This window comes from Capronia epimyces (genome assembly GCF_000585565.1).
Source record: "Capronia epimyces CBS 606.96 chromosome Unknown aczIQ-supercont1.7, whole genome shotgun sequence".
Classification (NCBI taxonomy): domain Eukaryota; kingdom Fungi; phylum Ascomycota; class Eurotiomycetes; order Chaetothyriales; family Herpotrichiellaceae; genus Capronia; species Capronia epimyces.
In genome coordinates this window covers 513,232-533,686 of record NW_006912910.1, presented here as the reverse complement: position 1 = coordinate 533,686, position 20,455 = coordinate 513,232, and the positions used below count along the sequence as shown (strand labels likewise).

Genomic DNA, 20,455 nt, shown 5'->3' with positions numbered 1-20,455 from the left:
CATACATACCCTCCATACATACCCTCCATACATACCCTCCATACATACCCTCCATACATACCCTCCATACATACCCTCCATACATACCCTCCATATATATCGCCCTTCTCACTACCCTTCCTCCCCATTCCTCTCATTCCCCATTAACCCTCCTACTGCCTGTCGTCCTCCAAGCTCATCCATTCATTCCGACGAATGGTATCCAGCACACTCGGCACTCGGAGCCGGCGACCACCAGAGAGAAATATAGACCAGGTCAGTGAGAACAAGAACAGACACCTTCGGGATTCACCAAGAGCAGTACGGAGCTGGGATTGTAGGACTAGCTCTCTTGTAGCGTAGACCCCAGCTCCGCACTGCTCTTGGTAAATCTCGAGGCCATCCTGTTCTTGGTCTCCAGTACCTGGCCTGTCTTTCTCTTCAGTGGTTGCTGGTTCCTCACCGCCGAGTGTGCTGGCGAGCTTGGAAGACAATACGCCGAAAGAGCGACACTTGCCCTTTCCCCTACTATCGCTACGATCGATCTCTCCCTTCGATCTCCCCATAGATATCCCCGTCCCACTTCTACCGTTGACCTCTGCCGTCGAACTCTACCGTCGAGCTCATTGACCTTTACCGTTTACCTCTACCGCCGAGGTCAACTGTCAAGGCCAACTTTACCGTCGAGCTTAACTGTCGAGGTCAACTTTGCCATCGAGTTCAACTGTCAAGGTCAACTTTACCGTTTACCTCTACCGTCAAGCCCAACTGTCAAGCTTACCGACCTTTACCGTTTACCTCTACCGTCAAGCCCAACTGTCAAGCTTATCGACCTCTACAGTTTACCTCTACCGCCGAGGTCAACTGTCAAGGCCAACTTTACCGTCGAGCTCAACTGTCGAGGTCAACTTTGCTATCTAGTTCAACTGTCAAGGTCAACTTTACCGTTTATCTCTACCGTCAAGCTTAATCGTCAAGCTTAACTGTCGACCTCTACATTGGCCTCCGTCGTCTACCTCCACTATTCACCTCTACTACTGACCTCTACCATTAAGCTCTACCGTCGACCTCACCAAGCTTTACTATCGACCTCTACCGTCAAGCTCTCTTTACGATCAACCTTTGCCATCAACCTTTACCGTCAAGCTCTACCGTCAACCTCTCTTTGCCGTCAACCTCTCTTTGCCGTCAACCTCTACCGTCGATCTCTACTATCTCTCACCTCCACGGCCCCCTTCCCCATAGACATCGCTATCGATATTTTTTATCTATATCCCCTGCCGACTTCCCCTATCAATATATCTTTCCCTCTTCCTCCCCTTTCCCCTCCCCCTTCCCCTATCCTTCACCTTTCCCCCCTCCCCACTGCCAATCCCTATTACTGATCCAACACATTCGGATACCGTTCATTCTTATCTTTCAGGTACGTGGATTTCTTATGTTAGCCCTACGATGGTTCCCACCTTCTCGTGGTGTAGGGCGTCAGTACTTTGCATTCCTATGGATCAAAGGAAGCCAAGAGGAACCGTAGACCAGTTTCGACTTCACGAGTACTGTAGCTTTATCTCTTCCCAAGTCTTTCGTGCCCTATTCCCTTGCGCAGTCCTTTATCTCCCTGCCCTACCTTCAACCTCCTGGTCTTGCCTCCTTCTCCAACAAGGCTATGTACATTGTCTATAGACATGGTGTAGAGTCTTGCCTCCTTCTCCCACAAGGCTATATACATTATCTATAGACATGGTGTAGAGTCTTGCCTCCTTCTCCCACAAGGCTATATACATTATCTGTAGACATGGTGTAAAGAGTCGGTATGGATCAGACTCGTGGGTAGGGAGTGCTTGTGGCTGCTTTGCAAGGACCTGATGGAGTCTTGTCCATGCAGTGGTGCTCCTATATCTCACCGTTGGCTCTGTCAGGGCAGTCTTCATCGTAGACTGCTGTTGCTCGGCACGGATATATCGATAGCTATTGCTCGTCAGGTCCTAGGCTGCAGGAATCTACTCTATGCACAGGAGGCGAGGCAGAGCGAAAGGGAGTTGCATGGACTATGGCATATCATTTGCCTCGATTCTATGGACCTAGCGAGGAACAAGCCTGCATAAAGCGAATTGTCGAATGGTTCTGCATGCTCGTCGCATGTGGCAAAAGGCAAGGCAAGGCAAAACAACCATCATCCACCATGCAATCTTTCTCATTCTCGGCTCATCCCCACTCATCACATCACGGTCGTCACATAACGTCAAAGGAGGAATCTGGGTCCCGTCTTTCTCTCCAAAAGACGCGTCAGCGGTGAAACGGCTATCACTGTGCAATCTGCAGTCCTCTACTTGAAGACTTTGCCATCAGCCCAGTCATACTTCTTGCCATTGACCTCAATAGGCTTGTCCCATGACCACTGGTCCTCGACGAAAGTCTTGTCCTCGGGCTTGCTGGGGTCGAGCTTGGTGAATTCATAGCTTTCATAGTCGGGGGCGACATCGAAGGCAGGAAGAGCTTCCTGGCCTCGGACCAAGAAAGCACCCTGAATGACAGAGTCGTTGGCGGTGCCGTACACCGACACGGCGCCGAAGAGGTACTTGCGCGATGCCTCGAGGCGAGCGAAGAAACCACCTAGTGAGCAGATTAGTCAAACGAGATTCCGGCCAAGGAGGTTAAGCGATCTACATACCGACAAGGTTGGAGGACATGAAGACCTGAGTCAACTCGTCATTGTACTTGTAGTCAATCTTCCACAGGGAATATTCCTCAGGCTTGTACTGTTCCCAGAACCACGGAAGTGCCACCTCTCGGGTCTCCTCATTCGAGTACTTGCGCTTCCAGTCGTCAAGGATCAGAGATGGCTTGGGAAGCGCCTCGAGTGGGTGCTTGGCCTTGACCTCTGGCTTGGCCTCCTCCTCTTCCTCCTCTTCCTTGGCGGGTTTCTTCTCAGCCTTGGGAGCAGCAGCCTTTGGCTCTTTCTTCGGAGGGGTGTATTTGACAGCCTCCTCAATGAGGATTGGCTCTTCGATGATGGCCTTCCAGATTGGTTGCGCTGTGACAGTCTCGAACCAACGGGTGGTGTTTGGGTGCTCCGAGCGCCAGGCCTTGTCAAGGACATAAGTGAAGCCGCGAGCAATCTGAGAAGTGACGAACAGGTCGGCAAGTGTGATACGCTCGCCGACAAGGAAAGTATGGACAAGCAAATATTGCTCCAGGACGTTTATGGCGTCATTGGCTGCCTTCTTGGCGTCGTCGACCGACTTCTTGTTGTATGGATCTCTGCCAGTCAAGGGACGGAACCAAGCACCGATGTTAGGAAGAATTTCGGAGTTGGAGAAGGACATCCATCGCACGATAGTGGCGTAGTCCTGCTTGGTCTTTCCAAGGAGGGTGGTCTTCTCATTCTGCGAGGTGACTGTCAACTCATTAGCGAAGGTTCTGGACGACACGTGGTTTGGTAGACATGGTTAATAACACCGAACTCAGAATTCAAGGTAGTCAACACAGATAATCAGACAGGGATAACTGTATGTGATAATATGGCTCATCTTTGGACGTGGTGATGATAAGGCGGGGCAGGATGCAAAAAAAACATACAGTAGATGGCAATGGCGATAGATTCTGTCAAGATGAAGCCATTGGAGCCTACAAAGGTAGGGACTCGACCAAGAGGGTTTAACTTGAGGTATTCCTGGTCGGTAATGGGGGGCCGAGTTTCCACAAGCTCGATGTCGAGGTTGTTCTCCTTTGCGACCGCCAGAAGAACGGTGGAGCGGGAGTTTTCCTGAGAATAGTCAGATTTACGCACCATGGAAATACGCAGCCGTGACGAGAACACACCTTGAAGCCGTAGAGCTTTCCGAACGACATTTTGAAGGAGTTTAGTCGAAGCCGTGGAAGTTGGGAATGAAATTTGGTCTGAAGTTGGAGGTTTCTTGACACGGGAACAAATATTTTGCAGACTCAGAGTCCGCAGGCTGAGGCTTGGCGCGCAGGCAGTTGGACCTCAACCTCCCAATAATGGGGAGAGCTCTGAATTTGTCCCTCGAGGTCTCCATCAGCTTGAACATCACCATCACAGAGGGCCACGCCATCTGTGTCTCTTTTCGTGCCAGATGCTGACTCTCTGACTACCGTCGACTGGCTCTTTCAGGTTTTACGCACAAGATGTCAAGGTCCGCGGTGCGAGCGTTGCCCTCTGCCCTCTCCTGGACGTGCCGCCAATGTCGCCTGAACAGCGTCCAGTCCGCTCAAGCTCGCCATGCAACGCTTCCAATTGTGGCACAGCAGAACTTTTCTACGACGAAGTCAATCCGCGTGGATGCTCAGATTCGCGCGGCGCCCGAGATAGATCTCAGTGATGCGAATGCCGTACCGGCCCGAATCATCCCATCATCGCCTTCATATTTTACTGCATCCCCAGTCTTCAACGACCATGTCCTGCTTCTACAGTCTCTCGTCAAGAAGCACGCATCACTGCCTACCGCCCCACCAAACCAGACCCCGCGAGCTGTGTGGTTAAAGCTCAGTCAGTATCGCAGTTCGACCGGCGAGAAGATTGCTGCTTCCAAATACTCCAAGGTCCTGGATCTCCTCACGCGACTGAACCGAATCCACCCACGAGTTCGACCCAGGGAGGTGAAGCAGGTCTTGGATCGGTTCCGGCGTCCGGGCTCGGAAGAGGTTCAGAAAGCCAAGCCAGGCAAGATCGACGAATACGGACGTTCTATCGGGCTGGGACGGAGAAAAGAATCCACTGCAAAAGTTTACCTTGTTGAAGGCACGGGTGAAGTCATGGTAAACGGGCGCAGTATTGTGCAGATGTTCCCTCGCGTGCACGACAGAGAAAGCGCGCTGTGGGCGCTAAAAGTTACGGAGAGAATGGACAAGTACAATGTCTTTGCGCTGGTATCAGGAGGTGGAGTTACCGGTCAGGCAGAGTCGGTCACATTGGCACTGGCCAAGGCGCTGCTGGTACACGAACCAGCTCTCAAGCCGGCCCTCCGGCGAGGTAAGCGAAGCCAGTTCTGGTTGTATAATTTGTCAGTGACTGATGGTCAATACAGCCGGCTGTGTCACATCGGATATGAGACGTGTCGAACGAAAGAAGCCAGGGCGACTGAAGGCTCGAAAGAAGCCAGCTTGGGTCAAACGGTGAGAGAGAGAGGTCGAGGTACAACGTTGGTACTCCTGGTCTGTACATCAATATCAAATTTGCTTGTATACAGTGCAGGCCCTGTCCCACATCCGATCTCGGTGTACCGTGTCTTAGCACGACACTCTGGTCCCCTGTGCCCGGTCTGTGGGACGGAATTGTCGATGGTTCATGTTTCGAATCTTGAAGGTTGTCAGCGGTGTTATTTGTGTCCCTGTTGTAAGATGAATGAGGATGAAAGTCTGCGTGCCCACGGAAGACCAGCCGAGAATCCTGCATGACAGTCTGGCGTTGTCAAGGATTGCCAGCCCTGTGGCAGTGTCGCACACTCCTTAAGCAGCCTGCACCTGGAGAGAAATCTATCTTTGCACGGCGTGTACGTGTACGCGGTGAACGCTGCTCACGTGCACCACCTAATGCTTCCTCCAACGTCTGCTCTAATCTGCAGGTTCCCTCTTGACCACGTCGTGTCACTCATACTATCCCACCGGAACGTCCACCTCTTGATTCTGACTGTTCTGATCTGACAACAACCGGAGGGATTGTTGATGCATCATACTTGACCGGCACGCAATCCGCAAATGGACCGAGAACACAGCTGCCGCGATACACATACGCACGCAGAACGCAGAACGCAGAACGAAAACGCCTCCCCTGTCTGCGCTGCTTGTAAACTCCCGGGAACCTAACTGATTGTGCAGAGGATAGATCAAACCCCCTTGCAGGCAATCATAAACATTGCAGGCGAGCCTAGTCCGAGCCTGCGCCACGGCATAAAATATCTACATTGGGAGCGCATCATACCACACACACCCTTGTCCGCTGAGTGGAACCAGTATCCGTACTGCAGCTCCCACGTCCGCTTGCATAACGGTCGAAGCCTTGTAATGGAGCAAAAGCAGACATATCAAAATACTGGGAGCAGGAGAAGGGACGATGAACTCGATTCAAGATCTAATATAGACCACGGCACTTAAGAAAAGTTGACGTGGGAAGAGATGCAGTCGGTCTATGGTGACAGCTTCCAGGACCGAAAAAGGCTCGCGACCTCGCAGTGTCGGTGGTCAATATTTGCAAGCGACCCTTATAGTTTCGCTTCAAGGGCAGGACTCGGGACTGTGTCTCTGGTCGGTCTCATAACACCGCGGTCGCCCGTGGCCGATGAGGAAAAGGGCTCAACCCAGCCAAGCTGAAACGCGAATCAAAGCCACCGGAAACCCACAACAAGCCTTCAGAATCACCCAACTCTCAATAGCATCCAAGCACGCCATCAGCCTGGCGAGGACGTTGGTACTCCGTATCCGTACTTGTGGCCGGAATAACAATCTTGCAAGTTCCTCCCAAGTTGCAGGCTTGTTGCTGGGTTGCGGGGACCCTCCGGGCCTAAACAGTCCTAAGGAACCAGGTGTGAAACAAATAATCAATGCTGCAGGACTCCTTGTTCCCACTGGACTCTCGTTGCACGGGAATGTCGATGTATTCGAGATTGTCTCGAAGATCCCATTGGCTTAAGAGACCAAGGGAACTTTGAGACTTAGGCCAGACTACAAGGAGCGCGACAAGGGCAAATGGGTCCGGAGAGTGGCAGCAGAGGTCCTTTGCATTTGGAGACTAGTTCTGGGACACGGCCAACGATGCAAGGTGCAAGCCCAGAGTACGGACTACGGTATATGTTCAAGAACGATCATGACCACAAGAGTCAGCGACTCGACTAATTACAGTATATGACAGGTCAAGTATGGGATTCGCGAAGCAGCCGCGTCGGACAATGCTGATGCGCACCCGTTTGGCTACCTAATTAGACAGAGTCCAGAGTAGTTTGACATCTCGCCAGATCTCTGGAAATCTGGATCGTGTGCAATTCGCTGCCATCCGACTGGCTCGGCTGGCCAGAGCCTCAAGGCGTCAGTCAGGGCAGAGAGCCTGTCACCAACGGATCGGCGCTGGAGAAAACATGGAGACGCTACGTGACTTGGCTAGTGGTGGACACTGGACATTGAAATTCCAACAAATTCATGATGCGCACAGACGATCGGAACGCGAGATTTGCTGGTCAGCCCTGCGCGCGCTCTCCTCTGGTCTTCTCCTACGAGTACCAAGCAAATCTTCTGTCCGGCCGGTCGCGTCCACACTGCGAGTCCTGCGAGATTGCTCGGCGAAACAGGAGCATCGCTCTTGCTCGGCCCCAGAAAGTCGGACGGTACACGAGGGGAAGACTAAAATGATAAGGTCACGCAACCACGACGAGTACGAGGACGTGGACGAGGACGTGGACGTGAACGTCGCCTGCTATTGTCGTCTTAGTCGCCGGACGGAGCCAGCACGGCAGTGAGTGGACGCTGCAGTGTATGGAAGTCGCATTTGGCACAGCATTAAAACGAACTCTCTATCCACGTCAGCTCTCAATATGCCAGAGACTGGACGTGGCCTGTGGCCAGTAGTGCATGATTTCACCACCCCAGCTGAGGGTGGATCGATCTGGACTGAGAATGGGGCCCCTAAGCCCTCAGTCGAACTGTTCGAAGTTTGAGACAGCCGATCCCGGGCGCATCAGGCGCTAGGTCAGCTCCGACGGGGAAGCCAGATTGGCCTAGGATTGAAATGGCTCTTCCCCCTTGCTTCGGTGCAGTTCAGGGCGCCACACTCTAAAGCTCGCCTGGCGCACCGGCAGATGCTGCCAGTAGCAGACTACTCATGCAAGCCATGTCGGACCAGTGGTTAGCCAGCTGGCTGCCGACGATGAGGGACCACAAGAGGGCGCCCTGGAGAGCCCTGACCGTGCCAGAACAATGACCTGACTGGGATGCTGGGATGCTGGGAGGCCGACCATATCCATTCACATGCCCTGTGCCCGCTTTTACCACGGAACCTCCATCGCTTGAGGCGTGTTCCGCTCGCGTTGACGGTCCTAGAATCATCACTCAGTACGGATAGTCCGTACCCATGACCCATGGGCAGGCGGCAGAGTTCAACTTGGCCAGCGCCAATGCGCAAGTGACAGCTTGATTCTGAAGCTCTTCCTCGGACTGAACGATCATTGACTGTCCCAGTTCATGCCCAAAACATCTCCGGCAGCCTGACCACTGAACGGAGCCCATGGGATTCGCCCCCCCGGGGCACTGTCCCTCCTGTGGCGCTGCCCACTTGAGAAGACCTTTCCTCCGGTTAGACAACGGTGCTTGCGTTGCTGAAAGCATTACCTTACTCGCCCGCGTCTGGAGCACGGAGGAGTCGTTTTGTTGACGTACCAGGAACCAGCTGACCGGCTATCATGATTGATTGCTGCGATGCTTCATCAACGCCATTCCCCATCGAGCTTTCCCTGGCCAAAGTGTCTTTTGGGGCCGTGGACTTCGGCCTGCCACCGCAGCTGCACCTCTAGGCCTTTTGTATACGTTACGTCCCTCGACTATTCCAAGGTATCTGCTTTCTCTCCTTCTGTTCTGCCCACCGAACGCTCCTTTCTTTTTCTTCGTGCGGTCCTTACATCCAATTACTTGTATTTGTGTCTTGCTGGCCCTTCGATTAAACTCGGTCCCTCCCCTCACATCCACCACACCATTCCTTCGACAACCCGTTTGATCTCACACGGTACTTTGACGGCCTTTCCCACGTTCGCGACGGACGGACACTGTTCGCAAGAGTGCCCGACACATCTCGACCTAGATGGTTGGGATTTGCGCCGTGCTCGCCGGGCCCCTACAACCACGAGTTGTGCTTCACCACCTCGATTGCGACTCGGAGGTCTCGTGTTGGAAGATCCCATCCAAAGGCACTGGGCCGGGCTGACGAGTCTGCGATCTGCACTCTGCACGGGAAGGTGGCAGCATCGGGCTTCATTCGGACTCTTTCACTCATTCGACGGACCTCCGCGGCCATAGAGGTGGCTCCGTCTCTCTCGACGTATTCCATTCCGCCATCCTTGGAACAAGGCTTGTCCGACCACGACCGGCATTGATTTCCCCCGCAGACCCGACTTCAACCTTTTCCTTTCCACGTGTCCACGTCTCCACGTCTTGTATGCGGGAACAAAGCTGGACAAGAGACGAAGGAGAGGTATCGGAGCACAAACAGGCGGCCGGTTTTCCGGAGCCAATCATACCAAAACACACTCTGTTTGGGGCCCAGGTTCGTCGTTCTCGTCAGTCTGGCGTCGACGGACGAGAGCAGCTTTCCTTAAATGGACGGCGGTGACCGTCGGCGCTCGCAGTATGGACAGCCATACCAGACGCCAGCGCAGTCGCGGCCTCTGCCAGGACAGCCCATCGGGGCGTCCGCAAGTGACCGGTTTCCCCTGCCGTCAACACCTGCTAGGAGCGAGATGGGCAGGTCTCCGATAACCCGACCCTATCTCCCTGGCTATCCTGGGTATGGTTACGGGCAGCAACCGTATGGCAGCTCGCAGATGCAGGGCAGTAGTCCAATGCAGGGAATTGAAATGCAGTATTCACCCGCCACCTACTTACAAGACCCCTCCAGACAGCAACAGGTGCAAGCGAGTCCATCGCACCAGCAACAACAGCCATATGGACCGTACGCGCCTGGGGCAATGCTTCCTCCGGCTGCACCGCCGTCTCTCTATGACAACATTCCGTTTCAGCAGCGGCAAACCGCAATTGAGGTGATGGCGAGTCAGTTTGCGGTCCCACAATACATGCCTCCAGGCGAGCAGACAGGAGTCGCAGTCGGATCGGGGCCTTCGCACTACTTGGCATCCCAGGCGGAACAGAGCAGTTACACCCCTGTGGCGGTGGCGCGTGGGCCTATGGGCCAAAGTTACGCATCTACATCGACATCACTAAACCTTTCCGGACTGTTACCGCGACCGGAACGCGCAGAAGCAGGCGGCCAGGTTGTAGGTCAAACGGCTCTTGAAGAAGGACTTTGGGAATATCGTCGGCGACTCAGGGCCACTTTTGACGACATCGTCGCCGGGAGAGTGACGGAAGCTTGCGAGAAACTATTGACAGTGTCTCGCTGGTTAGTCGGCTCAGTTCCTGCCCTAGGTACGTCTCTCCAATAGAAAGGTGGAAGCACGGTTACTGACTTTTCATCTTCATTGCAGGGCTGCATCACGACGACGAGTACAGTCATCCCGATCGCCTTGCACTATGGAGGGAGTTCAATCTGGCTTGGGAGGCACTTGGCCAGAAACAAAAAGACATGACTGAAGAGGCTTTGAGGACTGCGACCCCACCGACCGATCTTCTCTCTGCGGATGCCATAACCAGCTTGCTTGACGACTTGGTCGACCTGTGTGACCAGCTCGAGCAATATGCGCTTGTCGACTATGAGATGGGCATCTGGGAAGAGCAGATCACACACATCTTCATGGTCTGCCTCGATCTTCTTTCGCGCAACGAGACTCTGACTCACACGAGCGGAGCCCAGGCCGAACAAGCTGAGGAATAGACCTTCTGGGCTGACGGTCGACGGTTTACGATTTTCTGATTTTCCCCGGCAACATTTCCTATGTTATGGCTTGACGATTTTGTCTCTTTTACATGATGCATGAGCTGTATGACTACACGTTAGGTTTCTGCGCTGCATGATTGATGTACGATTACGCTACTCGAGGCCGGGGCTGGGGCTGGGACAGGGGCTGGTGGGAACGCCGCTGGCTCGCGTCGAAAAGTTCATGTGCTTGCTTGGAAATGCCGGAGGCAGGAAAAAGGGGTTGAAGGTTCTGTCTGGTCTGGTCTGGTCTGGTCTTTCTTCTGTTCGGTGCATTCGTTCCTCATCCTCATGGACGTGGCGGTTATAGAAGGGGCATCGGGCACGCACTGTACAACACACGGCTGCCTGCCTCCTACTGGGCTGGTTGGCCATTCTTATTCTTTCGGGTATTTAGGATCTTGGTCTGATGTGACGGGCGGATGGCACCAGGTGCTAGGCGGGTTACAGGCTTTATGGTCTATTGCCTGTCTTCAGAAGGTTCAGTTCAGTCCAGTCCAGGACATGACACTCCGGTCTGTTATATGTTCTGTTCTGTGCTGTGCTGTTTTGTGCTGTGCTGTGCTGTGCTGCATAGACTGGCATCTAGAGACAAGTACGGATACAGATACAGATACAGGTCTGAATGATGGCATCCGTTACAGAGTTACAGACCTCAGCCTATCGTCGTATACCTCCTTAACTTATTCAACACCAATCCAGTCTGGGTGATGGCATCGCATCCGTTACAGAGTTATTACAGACCTCAGCCTGTCGTCGGTACCTCCTTAACTTAGATATTCAACACCACACCAATCCAGTCTGACTACGGAGTACGCATGCCTTGGCTGTCCATGTCTAGTCTATAGTCTACAATGTCCATGTGTAGTACTGTACAAATACCACTCACTACCACTCACTACCACTACCAGGACCATCTATTCAGTTCTCTATTGTTTGACCCTCCCCCCAAACCACTCCCAAGACAAGAGACAAGCCAGAAGTTTCTATATTTGGTCGATTGAGATGAATCGATCGGGATAACCGAGGTCTTTTCTCCTTTATCCTTTCTCCTTTCTCGAGGACTGAAACGGGAGCTGAAACTGAAACTAGAAACCAAGACTGAAACCAGAAATGGAACTAGAACTAGAAATAGAACTGGAAATGGAACCAAGGATCTCAAAGACTGTTAGAGATAGGTATCTACCTACCTACCACCTACCTTCCTTAGGTATGACTACGTAGTCTGACTTCCCTATCTATCGTACATGTATCTTAGGCAATTACGGGTAAGGGTACGGGTACAAATAGTCGATATGGATTACCTACCTACCTACCTAGGTTGGATATGAATATAGGTATGGATATGGATGTGGATATATAATACAGCCTTATATATATATAGGATTCATTGCTCTCCTCTCCTCTCATCTTGTCTCATCGTTGTATTTATCTGTACGGTTCGTTACGTTGGGCGCCTTGATCCACCACTTGTAAGGTAAGGGGTACTAACTAGGTATACAGTACGGAGAACTTGGTTACCTACCTATAGATACCTTATAGTAAGTACTGTAAGTGCAACAAGTACTATACCTGCCTGCCTGCCTGCCTGCCTACGTGTCTTGTCGTGTCTTGTCGTGTCGTGTCGTGTCTTGTCGTGTCGTGTCGTGTCGTGTCGTGTCGTGTCGTGTCGTGTCGTGTCGTGTCGTGTCTTGTCGTGTCTTGTCGTGTTCTATATCGAGGGAAGGGGAAGGAAAGCTACCTAATCATATATAGATACACATGACACACTAATATACTATCTGAACTAGATCCCTGTAGATCCCTGGGATATGTCGTAATCGACATTCGACCTTCGACCTTCGACCTTCACCTTCACCTTCGTCCCCGTTGGCCAATATTTCCCCAGAATCGAACGATAGTACCGAGTTCCTCGCGTCCGCGTCCGCGTCCTCGCCCGCGTCCTGTCTCTCCTTGCTGGCGTGACTCGTGACGAACGAGGCTGATCTCTTTTCTCGTTCTCGGCCTTTCCGATTTGACGGCGGACGACACACCGAGAGAGGGGACGAGAGAGAGGGGAGAGAGAGAGACAGCGCAAACCCGGATAAGGCATGACAGAAACACATCTTTATCATCTTTCAGAATCACATCTCTCAGAAACACATCTCTCAGAATCACATCTCTCAGAAACACATCTCTCAGAAACACATCTCTCAGAAACACATCTCTCAGAAACACATCTTTAAATGATCGGGAAAGTATGGATCAATCATATCATGCTCTCCCCTTCGCCCCGTGATTCTTCTATCCTTCCATGTAGACACGATCCCTTCGACGGTCGCTATGTCAAAGGTTGAAATGTTCCATGTCCTCTATTAAAGGGGTATGGGGGGAGCGCAGTATAGTATGGCTAAACCAGCCTTCTGGCTAAAGAACAAGGCTTGGAATGCCTAAGTCTGACATGGTAAAGGTCCGGATTCTTTGACCCAACTCTTTTCTACTGTCAAAAACATGATATAGCTTGCTGGAGGAAGACTTTTCTACCGTCCCACCGTCCACCGTCCCACCATACACTCTCTTCGTCCCTCTCAGCTGGTAATGCTAGATAGACACGGTATCCGAGAACCAAACGACCTTATCATACATTTGTTCTGGGCTCCTATCTCACGTCTGCGAGGTCCATTTCCCACTTGGTTCTGCCAACATAACGCCGTGCTGAAACGCTCAGATGCTGAAGCCGCACAAGATGACCTGTCCTCCAAGCCTAGTAGAGCAAATCCAACCACAAAAGAAAAGTCCCAACACAGATTAACCAGGTACATCCGCACCAGAAGGTCTATTGACGAGGCCTCTCATGTCTATTCGCCTCTTCAGGAGGTGCCGTTGGAGGAGGGCGTGAGGAAGTTTCATCGTCTCCGACCACTCTCACTTGTGGATCCGGAATCTGAATGTCGAGATTCATGTAGCCAGTGCGACGAAGCGGAATGATCTTCACCCCATCCCTGGCCCCCACAGTATGGTTCCAATCCTCCAGCCACTGCTCCAGTCCCCTCAGCTGTCCCTTGATCCCCATGGGCCGGAAATCTTCCCAGAACCAACCGGTGATCAAGCCCATGAAGCCATCCAACCAATTCCAGGCCGAGAAAGGGTTGTAGGCTTGGACCAGAGTCTGATTGATGTGTTCGACGAGATAGCGAAACTCTTGTTCCTGCATCAAGGGGTCGAGGATTTCCGGGTAGATGTTGGAAAATGTCGCGGCGAGGTCACCTGCAACCATCCAGTCTCTTCGTACTCGAATGATCCGGGTGGCGGAATATTCTGGCGAGTTGACGGGTACGTGAGGATTGAGGTGTGGGAAACATGGATGCGACGGGCCCCAAGCAAGTTCTTCTCCGACACTGCCATCGTCACCCTCAGCGTAGCCTTGACCAACTTCTTCTTGCGAGCCGGGCAAGTGGGCCGCGTCTGAGTTTGTCCGACCATAAGCTGTAGAGTGTACCGAAACCGCCGACTGGGCGCGCCGGAGAGAGCGATGGGAATGAATGCGCCGAGGAGGTTGGAGCGGCTGATCCAGGGGGTTGATCCCGTAGCCTTGGCCTAACACGGCAGGACTCTGCTGCGGCTCTACCGTTGATAGTCGGGTGTTATATCTGGACGTCGGGACCGCGACGCGTGCTCTTTCCGGCTCTTTCAGGCCATTGGACTCGATTTTCTCTGAATCGACCATCTGTCTGACGTTTCGAGATGATTCGGGAAGATTGCCACGTTGCTGATTGGCCGGGAGTCCGATGCTGGTCCGATCACCAGCTTGCGGTGTCAGGCGAGGACTGTGCTCGACGATGGGATCGGTGGGCGAAGGCTGACGCGAGCGACGTTGCTGGGGTAGAGTCAGGAGAGTATGGACTTCGCCGGAGCCCAGGTCGGAGGAGATCTGGCGTTGAGTGTGAGATGGAGGCTGCACTCGAACGGGGGTGGGTCGAGGAACGTAGTTGATGGGATTCAGGACACGCGCCGTGGCAGATCGATTGTCAGGAGGCACGACTGTCCTCTGGCGAACCAGCAAAGCTTCGAGGAAGGATCTCCTCTGGGCCTGCGGCTGCGGGTGTGGCGGCGTCAGGTCGAAGGGCGAGTGCGAAGTGACAGGCGGCCGGTCAGCACCTGGCAACGTCAACCACGCTGACGGTGACGGTGACGGGTCTGGGGCACTGGCGGCGGCGGCAGCAACAGCAGCAGTGGCAGTGGTAGCAGCTCGAGACGCTACTGGCGGAGGATATGCATATGCATCTCTGACAGGTAGCTTTTCAAGCGCCCGCGATGAAAGATGGCGGCGAGAGAAGGGCACAGACTCCGTGGTGAGAACAAGATCGGGAATGGATGTGGGAATGGGGGTTGGCCTTCAAGTTGGTGCAGGGAAATTGAGGTTGGTAGCGGGTGCACGAGCTGCGGCGGTTGATTCGCAGCCTGAGCGTTTGGAGCGCTCCTAAGCCTGAGCCCTCGCCCTCCTCCCGCTGCCACTGACACTGGCGCAGGCACTCGTACTCGGGTTAGCAGTGGGCACGCTGGACAACCACAACCACAACCACAACCACAAGGATACGGATAATAATAGTAGTGAGAAATGGCATGTAACTCTGTTCGCAGCATCCTCTCACCGGCACACCACACTCTCACCGCTGCAACAACGGCAGAGAAGACGGCGCCCGGATGGTGCCTGGATGGATACGGACACAGGATACAGGACTGCCTCTACAGAGTCAGGTATGTATGTATGTATCTCTGACCCAGCTCCCACCCTGCCTGCGGCTGTCCTCTGGCTGACCACGACTATTAGTAGGAGTACCAGAGTACTAGAGTAGCAGCACTCCGTACCCTTCTTCCCGTTTCCTCGTGCCACCATCACCATGACCGGAACCCGTTCCCTTCCCTCCCCCCTGGGCTTCTTGTTTGAGCCACTTCCGCACCATTCCAGCACCCCGTCCGGCTTCTCAATTGCCTTGTCGACTGCATCCACCCTCGCAAATCACTCCTGATGTTCCCTTCCCCCCCTCTTGTGCGAGTCTACGGACTACCACGCCGGGGAAGATACAAATTTCTGCCCAATTCTTACCGAAACGAGCTTGCCTAGTGCCCGTATAGGTTGCTTCCAGGCGCCTCCTAAGCCCCCCGGCGAGCCTATCGGCTTTACTGCCAATCAATCGACTCTTCAGCGAGCGAGAGGCGAACCATCAGGCCTCACTTTTGGAGAAAGGGGAAAAGATGTTCGGGCATGCTTTTCCGATCAGCCTACGAGTACGCTGGACTGGTACGGCTGCTCCCTGACACTTCTTGTCGGGCAATGCGTACGACCTTCGTGTCATCCACCGCCCCTTTGTTTCCTCTTTCCGCAGGGAGTATGATGCCGTGGAAGAAGAGGTCCAGCAATTCCTCATGTCATGCTCTTCCACAGTCGAAATAGCCCAATTGAGCCATAATTCCTCTGTACGGAGTCCTGTGTTGAGGAGCCAGGCCTCCCCTGCTTGTCGATCCTGAGCCTCATTACCCCGTCAAATCGGTCATTGGCTGCCTCGCAGGTGGATCAGCCTGTTGAGAACCATCCCACTCGCTTCGCCACATATGATAGAACCATCTCTCTGTATCTAATATTGATTTCGCTTCTAGAACCCGGGCTCTGTCTCCCAGCAACTCAACCCGGTAGCACCGAGGCTTCCTTGTCGTTGATCAGACGCTATTCCGCGCCAACACAAATACAGCAATGCTTGTCAAACCCATGGCTAGGGTTGATGTCATCCTTGGAGTTGACGAGGACCGATTCGAATTGTTCGCCGACGATGTGGACACGGTTGTGCTACTAACAGTGCTACCCGTCGATCCTTGTGAAGAAGATTGGGCACTCATTGGGCTCTGAGAAACACTGCTTGAAGTCTTCGAGCCGCTCGCATCACTGTTCCATGTCGACCTTGCAGCGTGATTCGAAGCTGATGTCGTGCTGATCGGAGGCAAACTCGATTGTGTGGGGATTGCCACGGTGGTCAATAGAGGGTTTGTCGTCGAGACCGAGACGGTCGCCTCGGGGCCGATCGTTACAGGAACGTTGAATATGGCACAGATCTCGGCTACGGCCGACCAAGTATCTGAGAAGGATGAGTACGAACTTTCCTGGAGTCTGTAGTCAGACTGCCCTGGGGGAGAGACGTACCTAGTTGGTCCGTAGCATTGCAAGACGACAGTGTGCAGTTGTTCATGCGCTCGATCCATGTGTCATGGGCACAGAGGCATGGCCACTGACTGTTGAGTGTTGGTCCACGTTATCTCCACGGAATAGCGATCGCGATAATAGTGCAGCGGTTTCGTTTACGTACCTTTGTGTGCAGTTTGTGCCGTTGACATTGGCAATGCACCCGAGCTGCAATGGTAGAGAGAGGGGTGAGCGGTTAGCGGTTCAGCCCATGTGAGAGAAGGGGGACGATCCGACTCGGATATCACGTACAGCACACTGATCTACATCGTCTTGATCGTCTCGGGCCAACGACAAGGTGGCCAGGACCAGCCCAACCCAGCACAGGATCGAGGTGAGGCGGAGTCCGAAATACCGCGCCATGATGCCACGATGGAATGACTAGGTCGCTCCTAGCCAAGATTTGAGGAAGCAGAGTACTCCTTAGCAGTATGAGTATTGGGATGAAAGAGGATTCTGATTCCAAACTGAATTGAGGCAGAGCACGGAGTACGGAGTAGGGTTACTACCATCGTCGAGGGTGAATGGTTGTTGGCAGGTGACCGCAGGCAGCATCCAATTCCAAATCCAGTTGTGTCCAATACTAGTAGTCGATTCCTGCCGCCTGCGCAGACTCGTCAGTGACGGAGGGCGGACGCGTGTCGTTGATGAATCACTGCATCTGAGGTGCTTCTCGATGCTCCTCGAGATGCAACATTCACCACTCTTCCCCGACCGTTCATCTATCTGACCTGGCTACAGATGATTCCCCAACTCCAACTCGTCTACCCTGGGAAATCCCCGTGCGTCTGACAGCCGATTTCCTCACCTGCGAGAGAAACCACCCACCATTGAAACACTTTTGCTCGGTGTCAGACAACAAGCATTGTCAGGTGGGAGTCAAAACGAGAAGAAAGAGGAAAGACGGCCCATTTTCTCAGACAACGAATTTTGAGCATCAATGTCTCTTGCGTAATTCAGGGAAAGACTATGCGAGTAGCAATACAAGCCATCATAACAATAGTTAGGTAGTCATCAACCTCGTAACCCAATGCTGCGGTATCCAAAAAGTTCAGGGCCGAAGCATGCTCCGCCATCCCCGGCTCCACGCTAGCCGTCTACAATGCGAGCATGGTGGCCAAGATGGCTGCGGCAAGGGCACCGCAAGTGCCGACACCGCGGAGTGACGGAGCGGCATTGTCAGAGCTGGAGCCGGTGGTCGCAGCAGCGAGAGCCTGGATGCCGAAAGTCGTGCCGGTAATGACTTGTGTCGAGCCCCCAGTGGTGACGGTGGTGGTGATGGTTGCAGGGACAGGAGTGGCGGTTGTCGTGCTGCAGCCGGACCAGGTACCTGTCCAGGAAGAGAAAGGACCCCAGCCTGCCGTCCAGGTAGTCCATGCATCGCAGTTGATGCCGCTAGCCTTTGTGCCCCATGGTCCCCAACCACTACCCCCGGGACCACCGGGACCACCATGACCTCCCCACCCGCCCGGGCCACCCCATGCACCATTACCACCCCAGCCGGAGGGAGCAGAGGGCAGGCCAGTTGAGCACGCCGAAATCCAGCTCGACCACTGCGCAGAATTCCAGTTGCCACCAGGACCCCAGCTAGGACCGGCAGTAATTTGGGATGGCCAGGCTGAACCGCCAGAGGTAGCACTGAAGGTAGCTTGTTGAGAGTTTGTGACGGTGACACCAGCATTGGCGCAGAGCTGAGCGACGGCGCCGTAAATGGCTAACTCACACGTTAGATTGACATTCCCGTCTTGTTATGGGGGAACTATGGTTCTCTCTTACCCTCCTGGTCTGTGGTATTGGTGCAGGACGTCGCAACACAGGTGTTCAGTTGAGAGATTGCAGTTTGATTCGAGCACAGGCAGTCCCAGCCGTTGCTGGCGGTGCAGGAGGAGCCATCCCAGCTTCCCACGCAGTCAGACCACTAGGAGTTGAATTAGCAAATGTACCTAAGGCTTCAGAGAATCTACTTATCCGACGTACCGTGCACGATGGGAGCCATGCGAGTGCGGATGTGGTGAAGAGAGCTGCCGCCAACGGCAGAACTGATGTGAAGGACTTCATCCCGACGGACGTGTCGTCGATGACGTGTCAGCGAACGTTTCGGGGTGTGTGTTGTATGTCGGTCGCTTCACCCAGGGATGCTCCTCGGGTAGAGTCTTCAGAGTCTAGAGGATACAGATAAGAGGGGACTTTTGGTGGCAGGTTGTGGGAGCTGGAGCAAGCAGCAGGAGCATGAGCCAACAGAGGGGGCAGCAATGGAAAGATATAGGCACATCCGACTAGCAGTAGCGATCCAGGTCTCCACAGCAGTTGCCAGGGATCAGGCAAGCCACAGGCTCATGCTTGGTGTCAGATTGCAGTGCACAGCCTTGCCAGAGGGCTGGAGCGGGTTGCTTGGGAGTCCGCAGTTAGTAGGAACCGTTGTTTTTTGTTAGGCTGGAGCTGGAGCGGTGGCAGAGGATCGACTGATACTTGCCACTTAGTGCCAGGGCCGGAGCGTCGGAGGGGCGACGCGTCATGCCCTGCAGGAAAGCGAGCCGCGGACTTTTTGCTGGGTGGCAGGCCGCAGGTGGCAGGCTTAGGCTGGGGAGTGAGAGGCAGAGAGGCAGAGACTCGAGAGAGATGGGCTGGTAATCACTTAGGGATCACTCAGGGATCACTTGGGGCCAGGGCCCCTTAGGCCGGGATCTGAGGCTGATGAGGCCGGGCTCCTTAGGCTCGTTAGGCCCTGTTTTGGTTGGGCTGACGCCCCTGGGCATCCCTAAACCTGGACCCTACTGTCCGACAGGCCAACTGCCACTCCAATCATGCCCCCCTTTCGGGCTTTAAATGGGCCTGGTCAGTCCTTCACATCCCCTGATTCGTAGCTATTTGAGGAACGTCCAAGTTCGAACCTGGGGAATCGCCCCAGCGCCAGCCTCAAATCCTGTCGAGTGCTCGTCCGCTATACGAAGAACTCCGTCTACCATCCTTTCCGTGCCTATCAATTACCTGACATACGGAGCGGCTGGTGGAATCATAGCAGGTGACCTGAAATCCATTCCTTCTTGGTGGGCTGGAGCTCAACCTCCTCGTTGAACAGGTTGCCTTGTGTTACACAGCCACTTGATCTGGTCTCTCATGCCCTCGTGGCTGCTGCCAATCTCTAGGGAGTGGTGCGGAATGCTGATCCCTCTAGGTACGGATACACATCCTCCCTCTTTTGATCATGTCCGGTTGAGGTTGATCCCCGCCTCAGGCTGCACGCAGAAGTGCCAGCCAAAACACCGCCGCCCACGATCGTGGCACGACCATGACAGCCCTACAACGATAAATTGCAGGAATCGAGTGCCATCCCACCAGTTTGGGGTCTGATACTGGCCGCCAGGACCCGTGGACCCAGAACAAGATGGTGTCCAGTGTCCACAGTGTCCACAGTGTGGATAGTGACGTTAGATCTGTCGGGCAGTCGGAGATGCCAGTGCCTCAGGTCGGCCCCTCGGCGGCTGAGCACCGACCTGCCAGAACAGGAATCTGGAGGCCAGCTGTGCCAGTGGCAGTGGCACCTAAGTGGGAGTGGTAGGCCTAATAAGCACAAGGAGAGAAGCGGTTGGGCTTCCGCGGTACGGAGTACATGTTGGAAGAGAATCGCGGCCTCTCTACTAATAGAGTCTCCTATTCCACTCGTCTGCATAAAG

General features: G+C 53.8%; 5 protein-coding genes across 5 annotated transcripts; 2 read left to right on the top strand and 3 right to left on the bottom strand.

Moving 5' to 3' along the window:
• Positions 1-2,302: 2,302 nt before the first annotated feature.
• On the bottom strand, positions 2,303-3,828 carry A1O3_07994 (elongation factor 1-gamma; the record flags this gene model as incomplete). Its single annotated transcript, XM_007738095.1, has 4 exons — positions 2,303-2,589; positions 2,648-3,373; positions 3,556-3,742; positions 3,799-3,828. The coding sequence occupies 4 exons, from the start codon at positions 3,826-3,828 to the stop codon at positions 2,303-2,305; spliced, it is 1,230 nt and encodes a 409-aa protein (XP_007736285.1).
• A 297-nt stretch (positions 3,829-4,125) lies between these two features.
• A1O3_07993 (uncharacterized protein) lies at positions 4,126-5,116 on the top strand (the record flags this gene model as incomplete). The annotated part of the gene is made up of 2 exons (XM_007738094.1): positions 4,126-4,969; positions 5,025-5,116. The coding sequence occupies 2 exons, from the start codon at positions 4,126-4,128 to the stop codon at positions 5,114-5,116; spliced, it is 936 nt and encodes a 311-aa protein (XP_007736284.1).
• Positions 5,117-9,293: 4,177 nt separating this feature from the next.
• A1O3_07992 (uncharacterized protein) lies at positions 9,294-10,525 on the top strand (the record flags this gene model as incomplete). Its single annotated transcript, XM_007738093.1, has 2 exons — positions 9,294-10,119; positions 10,179-10,525. The coding sequence occupies 2 exons, from the start codon at positions 9,294-9,296 to the stop codon at positions 10,523-10,525; spliced, it is 1,173 nt and encodes a 390-aa protein (XP_007736283.1).
• A 2,857-nt stretch (positions 10,526-13,382) lies between these two features.
• A1O3_07991 (uncharacterized protein) lies at positions 13,383-14,273 on the bottom strand (the record flags this gene model as incomplete). The annotated part of the gene is made up of 1 exon (XM_007738092.1): positions 13,383-14,273. The coding sequence occupies one exon, from the start codon at positions 14,271-14,273 to the stop codon at positions 13,383-13,385; it is 891 nt and encodes a 296-aa protein (XP_007736282.1).
• Positions 14,274-17,878: 3,605 nt separating this feature from the next.
• A1O3_07990 (uncharacterized protein) lies at positions 17,879-18,839 on the bottom strand (the record flags this gene model as incomplete). The annotated part of the gene is made up of 3 exons (XM_007738091.1): positions 17,879-18,495; positions 18,558-18,699; positions 18,759-18,839. 3 exons carry the CDS (start codon positions 18,837-18,839, stop codon positions 17,879-17,881), a joined length of 840 nt encoding a protein of 279 aa, XP_007736281.1.
• Positions 18,840-20,455: the final 1,616 nt, after the last annotated feature.